The 12,737-nt window shown below is 34.5% G+C and overlaps 1 protein-coding gene and 1 long non-coding RNA gene across 2 annotated transcripts in view; one reads left to right on the forward strand and one right to left on the reverse strand.

Annotated features, from left to right (window-relative positions):
* LOC132496078 (uncharacterized) overlaps positions 1-2,246 on the forward strand; it is a 137,524-nt gene extending 135,278 nt beyond the window's left edge. The window contains exon 3 of the long non-coding RNA XR_009533368.1: positions 2,170-2,246. This is a non-coding gene — a long non-coding RNA (uncharacterized LOC132496078). The remainder of the gene's footprint in view (positions 1-2,169) is intronic.
* AHR (aryl hydrocarbon receptor) overlaps positions 1,271-12,737 on the reverse strand; it is a 46,964-nt gene continuing 35,497 nt past the window's right edge. The window contains exons 5-11 of the mRNA XM_060108262.1: positions 10,558-10,681; positions 9,732-9,862; positions 8,120-8,322; positions 7,295-7,404; positions 6,542-6,683; positions 4,122-5,355; positions 1,271-1,762 (exon numbers count right to left, since the gene is read on the reverse strand). Of these exons, the coding sequence (XP_059964245.1) occupies positions 1,628-1,762; positions 4,122-5,355; positions 6,542-6,683; positions 7,295-7,404; positions 8,120-8,322; positions 9,732-9,862; positions 10,558-10,681 (2,079 nt within the window). The 3' untranslated portion in view covers positions 1,271-1,627. The remainder of the gene's footprint in view (positions 1,763-4,121; positions 5,356-6,541; positions 6,684-7,294; positions 7,405-8,119; positions 8,323-9,731; positions 9,863-10,557; positions 10,682-12,737) is intronic.

Raw genomic sequence — 12,737 nt, forward strand, 5'->3', positions numbered from 1 at the left:
AAAAAAATTTTTAATGTATTTTAAAACATTTCAGTGTGGGATTCCATCATGTTTTTATATAATACATGCAAAATGTGTCTATGCCTTTCAGATGTCATATTTAAATAAAAGAAAGGCAGATGGTGGCACTTTTAAGTCACCTGAGGATGGTTAAATTAGTAGCCTGATTAATTTGCCTTATTGATAATAGAGATCATTATATCATAGAAACCTAATATTTGAAGTTAAGAGAACTGCATGATTGTCTTTTTCTTAATACCAACTTTTGAAAGAAGCTGGATTCATTATTTGCTATCTTAAAAAGACTGATAAAATACGTTAAGACCCAAACAAATTATTTATGTGCATATATAAGGTATGCACTATCTTTAAATGAAAGACAAAATATTTTACAAATAATTTTGTTCATTATAAACTATACAATGCACCATTCTTTTCACTCATACCAATACTTTGCACCAAACATTGCTATATTCAATCTTAACACTCCTCAAATATGAGAAAAACAGTTTCCACTGTACTAAGAAGTGAAATTTATAAAGTCAGCATATTCCAACATCTTAAAGGAACATAGATCTACAACAGTTTTTAAAGAATTTATACATATTGAAATGGGTGCTTTACTTATTAAAGAGCTAAAAATAAAGCTGCTTCTCTTCATTTTAAGTTAATATACATTTTAAGTTCAATTCTGTTGCATTTAACAGCAGATTCTTTACACTGCAACATTCAACTACTAAGGTGGAGATTTTAGTAAAGCTAAATGGTGGTATATCTCTTACTTCTGAAAACTGTTTAAATTTTAGTGCTGCTGTCTTATTTATATGATAATTAAAAAATAATTTGGAAAGACATCTTCCCTTTCAAACTTTTTCAACATAAGGCACACAGCAACATTAAAGTCTAGAAACAGCTAGATTAAATAATTATCTTTTCAACCATTCTTTGCCCTTTACCTGAAGAAAGTGGGTGAGTAGCACAGTTAAAACATGCCTGGATTAATAAAAATGACTGAAACACTGATAATATTTGTGTGCAGAATGTTATTAATTTTAAAAAGAGAAAGTGTATTTTATATAAAACATACTCCTACAGTGTTATAGGTAGAAAAAATTGTGAGGCACTTACATTACCAAGGAAGGAGGAGAGCACTGAGACTATCTGTTTATAAAAGCACCAAAGCACTCGTTAACGAGATAAAAGCAGAAGCTACAAATGGAAGAAAACAGTTCATATTTGGTACACTAATAAGAATGTTGAAGTTCAAAACTCGAAGTATTTCATTTTATTCTGACAGAAATAATTCCAACAGAGAAAATTTTCTTATTTAAAAGTGTCATAATGTCCCCCTGAATAAGTTTTGTATATTCTGTGGTATCTCAGAATACTATAAAGTGTAGATTATTTCACTCCTCTGTGGCAGCATACTTTCTATTTTAATGATGGTAATATATGTAATTAACTCCTCTTATAAAATCATTAAAATTTGGTTTGGAGTAACAGAACTACATACATCGATGCCTCCACGTGAACTTGCTAACATCCAACAATGACAGTTTTATTACCCCCTAATGATGTTTCACAAACGAATTTAATCAAAAAACCAAGATGAAGAGTGGGCTTGGAATTACAGGAATCCACTGGATGTCAGGTCAGGGAAAGGTCTGGCTTCTGACGGGTGAAGATGGGCGGTGGGCTGAGTGTTATTTATGCTGTTTAATTCAGCTGGATAGGTTTCATTTAAGACTCCTCCGTTCTGAAACTGAAAACAAAAATTGCAATGCAACTTATTAGAACAGATCCTTCGTATACCTTAAGCCATTAGATGTATGAAAATGTATTTTTAAAATCTTTGTCCTGCACGTTGTTAAACTTCAAATTCCTTTCCTGCTGCTAAATTTTAAATCATTCAGTGAAGACATACTGAACATATATTCTGTATTAGTTGCGTTTACAGCCTTTTAGTTTCTCTATTACATGGTATGGATGAATAATACCATTGTCTCACTGCAGATTTGGCATTCCATACACTGAGAGAGTACTTGATCAGTGAGCTAGCTGCCTTTGGTTTGGATAGGAACTGATGGATCAGAGAGTACCAATCGTGAATCACAGTAACTGTACTCTCTGGCATAAGTAAGTTTGTTTTGACCAGATTTTATCCAAAAGTTCTAGGTACCAATGAATTAATTACATCGAAGATCACTACACTGGACTACAGATAACCTAGAGCCTTCTCAAAGGAGGTAAGTTTCTTAACATATTACATATATGATTGCTAGAACCAAGTTTTTTAATTCATAACATGCTTTACTACTAACATTACTGTCCTAATTATGGAAATAAGTTACCAAAGTAAAATACTTGCTCTTGCCGTGTAACAATGAAATTAGGCTGATTTCCATAACTGCTACTGAAAAAAAGGAGGGAGGACAGAGATGCGTAGTTCTGTAGGATTTTTACAGATTAGAGAGCCTTTCGTATTTTAGAATATAATTAGTGAAAGTAACATTATAATCATACCCTTAATTGCTCTGAATAAAACCTAACTTTCTAAAGCCTATGTAACATTAGGTCTCAGTAATCAAAACAGACTGCTTCTAAACTTCGTCGAGTTTTCAAAGGGGATATATAGTAAGTGCCCAGAGAATGGTAGGTTTTGAATAAATTACTGTCATCAGTCATAATACAATGCACATCAGCAATTCTCTTCATTGCCTAGAGCAGTGCTGTCCACCAGAATATAATGTGAGCCACAAATGGAATTTTAATTGTCTTTAGTTTTAATAACTCCTAGGGGGAATATATAGGTCTAGAATTCTTATCATTCATAAAGAAGTAATACAAAACAGTGGGGGAAGAAAATACTGTAAGGAACTCATGCTAATGCAGGCCCTGTTCAAAATGTAATTTTACATAATTAACTTGTACAGTAAACTGTACAGAAGTTACCTACCCAGGCTTACTTCACAGCAGTGTTGTGAGATAGACTGTAACCAATTGTTAAATAACTGAAGGAAGTCAGGAATGAGGATAAGAAGAACTTTCACAGCCATTTTCTATTAATAAGCTCATATATAATCACACAAACCTCATAATATAATCAGACAAAACCACGTGTATAAAAAGGCCAGAAAAAACAATTAGTAAAAAAGATGCAAGTAACATTTATAAACTATTATAATACATAGTCTTATAACCAGGATTCGCTTCAAAACTAAACTTAAATATACGATAAAATGAACTAAATATTTTCTAATGGAAAAGCATAAATGCAAACATGATATATTCCTGGGTGGCCAAAGAGAGTTGCAATCATCAGCAAGCACTTTTTTTTTTTAAGTTACCAGGATGCTAGAAGGGTTCGAATGACACATTTAAACAAAGATAAAACATCCAGCTTGAGTCCCCTGATAGAAAGCCAGCTGAGATACACTTTTTTTTTTTTTTTTTTTTAAAGAATGCCAGGGAAAAAAACTATTCTACCTTAAAGGATAAAATGAGGATCTGGCAGGTCAGGTCACATAGAGGGACTGCCAGAGAACACCAAGGAACCAAGCACTGAATTCCAGAGATCATCTAGGACAAAAGCACTTGAAGGAAGCACAATTATACTGATTTTAACCCAATTTCAACAGAAAGAGAGCCAATATTTAATAATAGAGTATAATCTATAAAAATATTGAATCACTATGTTGTACACCTGAAAGTAATTGTAAATCAATTATGTCAGCAAAAAAATTGAGCTTTGAAGAAAATATTTTTAAAAATTTAAATCTTTTTGAAGTCTGAATTTTTAAAAGGCCATATTTTTAAAAATCAAGATTATTCTAAATAATATACTTCTAACTAATCTCACCTGGTCGTCACTTAAGGCCATGTTGCTTTTTTCCTTGATTTCTTTCTCCTTTCAGGTAACTATGATATACTTGTATTACTAACATATTAAAAAAGTAATGGCTTATAAAAAAAATAGATAAAATTAAAAATGCTCTCTCACATGAATGCTACAGATTAATAGATTAAAATCAGTCACTGACATAGAAAATTTATAACTTGGTTCAATTAATAATGTACGAAGAATCATCTAAAGGGTTTATTCAGTTTGATAAAACCCTTACCTTGTTTAAAAATGCCTGCGGGCCTGGCATTGTTGGGTTGTACTGCATCTGAGCCACATGGCTGTGCTGAGCTTCCGGCTGGCACTGGTACATGGACACAGCCCCGGCGTAACATGTCTGAGGAGTTAGTAGGGCTGACTGTGGATTGAGTCCGTGCTTTTGGTTTTGAGGAACTTGTAAACATGTGACAAAATCTTCTAAATTAGAAGAAGTTGTAGGGTATGGGGCTGGTTCAAAATCCCCAATGGGAAAGTCTAACTGTGTACCCTTAGAATGTGGCGGCAACACAGATTGACTACAGGGAATAAAGTTCTGTGCGTAAGGCATAGTATCAATCTCAGATTTGTAGGGAAACTCTTGACTGGTCCCAGGTAAGTCTGAAAAGACATTGTACTGCTGCAAGTCTTGCTGAGGACAATTAAAAGGCACGGATTGGTTAGAGTTCCAGTTTGCAAACATGCCATTAACTTGCATATGCTTCATTTTCTGACACAGCTGTTGCTGCTGCTCCACTGCTATGTGCTTCGGATGGTGCTGTAGCTGCTCTTGCTGTTCTAACTGGAGGTGCTCCTGTACCATGCAGCTTGGGTTCAGAGCCATGGACTGTTGCTGATGGTAACCTGAACACCCCAAGGCAGACTTATTTAAAGAGTCTTCAACGTAGGTCAGAATTTCATCTGTTAAGTCAATATCTCTGAAGTCATCTTCACCAGAAAAGTCAGTTCTGAAAAATTCCTCATTCTGTTGCATGTGTTTGATATCTTCAAAATCAATGCCTAGGTGTTTCATAATGCTGTACAAGTCACTATTTCTATTATCTGGAAAGAGCCCTGCGTGATCTCCAGAGAGTGTTGGGTTCATCTCCTGAGACTGGCCAATCTGCTCATGTTTCAGGATACTGTCACTTCCCATTGGTGCAACATTGTTTTGCCAATTACTGCACTCATTCTGAGAGTCATTGAAAAAGTTTCTTTCAAAAGGTGTACTACTTGAAGCAGGATAGAGATAAATAGATTCATCTTGTTGCATCATGGCATTCAGGAGGGAATCCTTATTTAGAGTTGACTTGGTAGCAGAATCTTTTCCACCAGCACCATTTTTAGTCCTTATTGGTAAGGGATCCATTATGGGAGGAAAAGGGTTGGTTACCTCATATAAAACAGCTTCTCCAGTGGTAAACATAAAAGGCAACTTCATATTTCGTTTTCGTAGATGCTCTGTTCCTTCTTCATCTCTAAAATTGTGCACAAGAAAGTTTGTGTATGTTAAGGAGAGTCACATCATAAACATTTCAAAATAAGAAATTTTAGAAAAGAAAAAATAATAGCAAGCAAAATACACTGTAGTTGAGTTTCATAGCAGGGAGCATGAACTTTGAGAGATATCTTTTTGATGATAAGTACTTAAAATTGTTTTTCAGACAAATTTAATTTAGAATTTGTCTAAAAACTTGATAATACAGTCATTAATTTCACACTCAGGTTCCATCCCTACCTGAAAAATGGATTACAAATGGAATAAAGATCCAAATATAAACATGAGGCTTGTTGAAATAAAAAAATGAGCCTCTTTGAAATAAAATATAAAACCCAGAAGCTCTAAAGGAAGATTGACATATGAAAATGAAAAATTTTTGCATGGGAAAGGAATTCATAAATCAAGGCATGGAGAAAATGTCATAGTTATAGGTTCATATGTACTACACAGAGTGTATATATGTAAAATTTAATATCCATATTAGGTAAAGAGCTCCAATGGATCTCATAACTTCTTAATAACTAATAGAACAAGCAAACAAAAATATCAAATGTATAAAAACATGAACACCACAAACCAGACCACTGATATATAAAGAACACTATACATACAACAGAACATGTATTGATAAGAGCACATGGGATATTTTAACATTGACCATATACTAGATCATAAAATAAGCCACCACAAATTTCAAAGGACTGAAATCATTCAGAGACTATTCTCTAACTTCAGTGCAATTAAGCTTAAAGTAACAAAGACAACTAGAAAATCTCCTAACAAATAGCACAAAGGATATAATAACACTGTATTTCTAAATAATTCATGAATTTAAAAAAGTCAAAATAAATACTAACAAATATTTTCAATTGAATGATAAAAATAAGACATTCCAAAACATAAGGGTTGTAGATACTCAAAGGAAAAGTGATTGATAGCTTTTGTTAACAGTCTGTTTTGTTAAACAGACTCTGTTAACTCTGTTTTCTCAGTGTCCTTACCCTATGCCTTCTACTTTCTGTACATATTACCTTTCAATTGTTATTTCCAGTGTAAGTTCTCTTAAAATTTATTTTTAGGTTTTCATGTAGGAGAATTTATAAACCAAAGTGTTATTAAAATAAAAAAACAAAACATGAAATGTTCTAGGTCTTTGTGCTTACGTTAGAGGTCTCTGAGTTGCAATGATATAATCAGGTCTTCCATTCTTATAAACTAAGCGTGCATTTGACTGCACCCAAGTCCATCGATTGTCTTTCGTAAGAAGCCTGAACACTATCATGCCAGTCTCTCCAGTCTTAATCACTAAAACAAAAAAGAAATTATCAGATCCAAAATCAACACAATAATCTCTGTAATATTTCTACATGTAATTCACATATCACCAAAGATGATAAAGATATTGATGACTTTTAAGCACAGTATATTAAAATGTATCAAAATACTTCTTCAGCATTGCTATTTTTTCCTGTTTCATACTAAATTTATTATTTAAATGGTTCAAGAAAAGATTAAGTCGGACAATTCTCGTAACACATGAAAAGAGAGTATAGAGTTTGGAGGGAAAATTGTTTTCGTTTTAAAAAAAAGGTAACATTTCCTACAGCCTAATATTTTACTATACTCTTTTAAAGCATAATCTCTATTAACATAAATTTTAGAATTAAAAATGATGCCATTAAAAAAACTCCTGAGCAAAAACGTGGGCAAAATGGTCATTTTCAGAGTAATTAAACTACTTAATTCCTGTGTGGCAGCTAATAAATAGTGTAACTCAGGCTAATCATAATTGTGTGATACTAAGGAGAAGTTTATCCAAATAGTTTCCTTAAACACATTACATTAGTAATAATTTGAAACACGTACTAGAGCATAAGCTGCTTTCACAGCCAAGCTCATAAGAAACTACAACTTACTCCGGATATGGTACTCAGCACAATAAAGCATATCAGCAGCATGAATAAATTGATATCCTGATCCTCTCATGCATAGCTCTGCTTCAGTATAGCCTAAAACAATTCTTCCTCTGTTTTAAAAAAAGGCAAAATAAGAATGAAATTAAAATTTAACAAAAATGAAGTAGCCAACATCAATTCATTAGTTATATGCTAGTTTCTGTATTATGTTGACATTCAGAATTTCACACTAGCAGGTAGAAACACAATTCTGTAACTGCTCTCTTTTGCTTATAGTTGCAAATTTCACTTTTAGACTATTTTCTTCTCCTGAATAAAGACAGACCATGAAAATTGTTGCTAAAGATCAGTCTAACAGAGTAGATTATATAGGTGAAACACAAAATCTCTAATTAAATTCTAGAATACTTATACTACATTTTGAGGGGCAGGGTTTCTCCAACCTGTCTGCATTCCCGTTATTAGGAAGGAGAAAAGTAGCAACATGCTTTGGTTACTAAACATCTAGGGCTAAAAGTCAAAGTTTGTATAATTTAAAAATGTAAAACAAGCCAACAATAAATGTCATCAGGATACTGAATCTTATATAAACACATCATCTGTATAATACAGAAATTGTGTCAAATATTGTAAAATAATAAAATGATTTGTGAACGTGATGAAATTTTATTTTAAAAGGCTATGCTGTAAAGTATGAAATAATAGCTACTATAATAATAAACAATACTATAATCAACACCATATAGAAAATATATACATGCTAAGACACACTTACTGCAACAAAATATACATTTGGTAAAATAAACCTGAAAAGGTTTCACTTACTTGGCATCACAACCAGTAGGTGAAAAGTCTAACTTGTGTTTGGTTCTAAAGATGAAATTTTTGGTTCGGATTTCAAGTATGGATGGTGGCTGCAGTGGAGTAGCTATTGCAAACAAAGCCAACTGAGGTGGAAGTATTGATCCATCTTTCCCTTTCTTGTTCTGTCCGTGAAGATACTTCAATCTCCCTTGGAAATTCATTGCCTTAAAAAACCAAAACACAGTTCATTAAGATCAACGCTTTAAAATGTTTCCTTTGTAAAGGCTCCATCAAGGCCATTTCCAGTGTTCTTGATAATTCCATAAAAGTTCATGAGGCTATCAAATGTGACTTGAATTCCTTTCTCCCCAGAAAGCCCATTAAAAATATCCTAAAAGGTAGTATGAGGGCTATCCTCAAGGAATTGGTAAGTGAACCACTCAGTGCTTTAATAGGTCACAAAAGGAAGACCTAATGGTTTTCTGACCTTGCGGCTGCCCTACCATCCACACCTAGCACGGGTCCGTGCATACCGCACAGTCAAACTCTATTTCCTAAACGAATGAATAGTGATAAAGCCACAAGTACATATTAATTTTCAGATATAGTCTGTGGATTAGTCCACAGCTCAGTATATTTCAAAATTCATGGGAATCTTTTATAGAGAGATAAAACAACTGTTTAAAAACACTAAAATGAATCATAAAGCCATACAAAGAACACACAACTCTATTAAAGAATAATTTTAGAAGACAGAGGAAACAGAGACAATTTAATCATGACTATGATCTGGTTGCTTAAAACAGTACCAGGCCAAGGGATGATTCTGACATCGATATGAGAGCAGCCCAAGGGAGAAAAGGCCCAATTACACAAAAATTCCACCTAGACATAACATACTAACTGATGATCAGTACTAGGAAACTAGCTCAAAGCACAGTTCTAATTCTGGGTCAGCAAAACTATCTTCAGGAATAAACACACCAACAAAAATCATCGTTTGCTAATAGATTTGATTATGTTTCCAATTCCTGATAAGTCACAAAAGTCATATGCAACATGCTTTGTCTCTTCTTCTGTACCTGGTGGAGTGCACAATCTTCAAGACACAGGCACCTGACGGGCCGGGCCGTCTCTACTCTTAGCGTCCTGCCTACACTGCTCCCTGGCCATCCTACTCAGGAGTTCACACTGCTCAAGAGCATTTCATACTAAAGGAGGATCCTGCCATCATGAAGACACAACCACTTTTTTACACAGCAGTTATTCCAGCCATGCGGAAAAGGCCGTGATAATTTTTCCATTTGGCAGGCATTAAATCCAAGGAGGGTAAGCAGTCTGCTGCCAAAGAAGTGCTATATAATTCTCTATCATATACCTAAAAAGTCGAAAAAAAGGGGAAAGATAGAGAGTTCCCTGTTATTCCACTCAGTCTTTGTTACTGCATCCTAAAGGATAGAGATTTTGAGTTATGGAAGATATTTTTAAAACGTTACTGTCCTTTATAAAATTATTTAATAAAGTAGATTTTTATAACCTAAACTCAAATACATTCAAATTAAATTGGTTTCACTTTTCTTTTTAATTTTCTAAAACTTAATAGTAAATGGCAGTAAAAGATTTTGCACCTTACCAGAAAACCAGATGAATTATCCAGCAGACACCTTAGTCGGCAAACGAAGCACCTTTCCATAGACGAAGAGTTCTCTGGAGGAACCTGGTCTGGGTTATAATAGACTGCTGGCTGTGAGAGGCCATTAGCTTCTGTAGAAATAATAGCAACACAAAGTTACTTCCCATTTTGCTGTAAAACTAAGTGTTTGAACAGCTGAAATTTGTGTTAATTTCTAAACCGAAGTCTGTATTTGGATTACAAAAGAAAAATCGCTTTCAGAAGGGGAGCTAGTGAAAAGAATTAAAACTTATTGAATAACATTTTCACTACATAGAACTTTACCTATTCGGCTGTTTTTATTTCTATTGAGCTATCCTGTCAACAATTTCTATATTTTCTAAGCCTTTTTTTCTTTTTAACATTTTCACAGATGTGTGAAAACACTGCTTGCATTGAAAGAAGGTTTTTTATCCTTGCATATGCTAGTCTGCTTTTATATTTGGTGCATTTTAAACACAGAACAATTTATGCACACTCCAGAATCAACCTTGTACATTCCTTCCCCCTTTTCACAATAGTGTAAGAGTTCTTTTTATACAATATATTAGTGAGTATATGGCTATACTTTGTCACGTGAAATTCATCAATGGCTGTCATCTGTCAAAACCCCCCTTAGGTCACCAGGCTCCCTGTGACCTGGCTCTGGCCCACAGCCAGAGATTCATGTCTTTCCCCTTCTTCCCAACCTTCACCATGGAGTTCTATGCCCCTAAAGGTTCTCTGCCTTCTTTCACAGAATTATATCAAAAAATCCCCAACACTATCTTTTGGTCAGCATTCTTACCATCAATTTTTTGTCCAGAGTCTGGACACTGTGAAGGGTTTAATGCCCAGTGCAGCTGGCGCTGAAATTCAGCTCGGTCTTCAGTATGGATCAGTTCATACACACTCTGATGGATGACATCAGACTAAAGAAAAAAAGTACAAGGAAATTAACAAGAAGTACTGATTTTTTAAAAATGTGGCTTACTGATTTCAAAACCTTGCTAGATTAGTGGGTGCTTGTTAGTGGTGATGAACGCAAATGAAATGATTGCAAAGCTCTCCAGGAATCCAATATAGGAAAAGCTAGAAAGAGACTAGCACTGTAATTGACAAGTCAAAAGTTATTTGCCATCACTTCCCTGTGTGAATGCTTTTCAGTGAAATAAGTCACCTTCCCACGCCTTAATTGCAGCACATTAAGTTCTGCTGATTTTTATCTATTTACTGATCTTTTAAAATCCTCCTTCTTCCACAAAACCTTGTCTGAACATCCAGCTGCATTTGACTTCTCTAAGCTTGATAGTATTATGTATTTCCTTCACTGCTCTCTAATAGTTTTCCTTATATGAAATTTTTACTTCTAGAAGATTCCATAAGAGTAAGGGATTATGCCATTACCAGGTCAGAATCCCTCCTTCACCTCTTGCTTCTCAGCATTTACTACAGTGCTGAGCCCTTAGCCCTTCCACCAGAATTGCTCTAATTTTTTTTATTGCATCTCATGGCAAGAAATACATTTTCTATCCGTCGTGTGTGTGTGTGTGTGTATATACACACGTGGAAAAAAGTTTCACAGAACACTTCTTTTATGTGTGACAATATTTTTTAAATTTATTTTTATTGGTGTATATTTGGTTTACAATGTCCTGTTAGCTTCTTCTGTACAGCAAAATGAATCAGCCATATGTATATATGTGTATATATATATATATATATACACACACACACACACATACCCTCTCTTTGGTATTTCCCTCCCATTCAGGTCACCACAGTGCATTAAGTAGAGTTCTCTGTGCTATACAGTATGTTCCCATCAGTTGTCTATTTTATACATAGTATCAATAGTGTATATGTGTCAACCGCAATCTCCAAATTCCTCCCACCCCACCCCTCTCCCCGCTGGTATCCATACATTTGTGTTCTATATCTGTCTCTATTTCTGCTTAGCAAATAAGGTCATCTCTGCCATTTTTCTAGATTCCACGTATGTGTGACAATATTGTGTTTCCTATTTTATTTCATTTCAAGCAACTAAAAGGAATGATTGATGGTGATCCACTATATCAATTTCATAACCCACTAATGAGTCACCAGATGCAGTTTTAAAAATGGTGCCATAAACCACCACCAATGTCAGATATGAATGTTTTCTTAAAGAATATCCAGGTTATATGTATATACGAAGAAAAAAACAGATTGGGAAACAGCTAATCTTTCTGATTTCTTAACTGTTATGAATCACATCAAGTAATAATTAAACTAGTTATGCAATTAAGTTGCAAACAGGCTTTTCCATGGACATTAGTATATTTTCTTTAAAGTTCAAAAATACTTAAGTTAGGCTTTGTGTCAGTAGCCAGATTCCACCACTTTAGCTCTCTGGACTTAAATCTTCCTACGAACTTTATCTTCTAGCATGAAGTCATCTCTATGCCATCCATTACAAAATGCCAGAGTTATCTTCTGAAATATAGATTGGAGCATACCCGTTCCCTTTAACAAAAACATTTAGTGGCTTCTATAGCGTGTATGACATAATTTAAACTTCAGTCTATGTAACAGTGCAGACGGTGCCATTCAACCATCAGTCTTGGCATCACCTGGGAGCTTGTTAGAAATGAAATACATGGGCCCCACTCTGACGTACTGAATCAGATTATATGGGAATGAGGCCCATCAATTTTATGACATGAAGTTCTTCAGGTGATTCTTATGCACATTAGAATGTAAGAACTACTGATACATAAGAGTTGTTAGGATTCAAGTGTACTTACAAACTTCTCAAGTCATATTGGATGTTCTTGCCCCTCAAATATGCCGAACACCTTATTACTCCATTTATTCACTATACACTCAGTAACATTAAACCAAACACGCTCACCTCCTTCAAGGCCTTCCAACCTACTGTCTACAGTACATCTAGCTTTTCTTCTCTGTGTTCCCTCCACAATTGTCCACCCATCGGATCCTACACTT

The sequence above is a fragment of the Mesoplodon densirostris genome, chromosome 9, assembly GCF_025265405.1.
Source record: "Mesoplodon densirostris isolate mMesDen1 chromosome 9, mMesDen1 primary haplotype, whole genome shotgun sequence".
Classification (NCBI taxonomy): domain Eukaryota; kingdom Metazoa; phylum Chordata; class Mammalia; order Artiodactyla; family Ziphiidae; genus Mesoplodon; species Mesoplodon densirostris.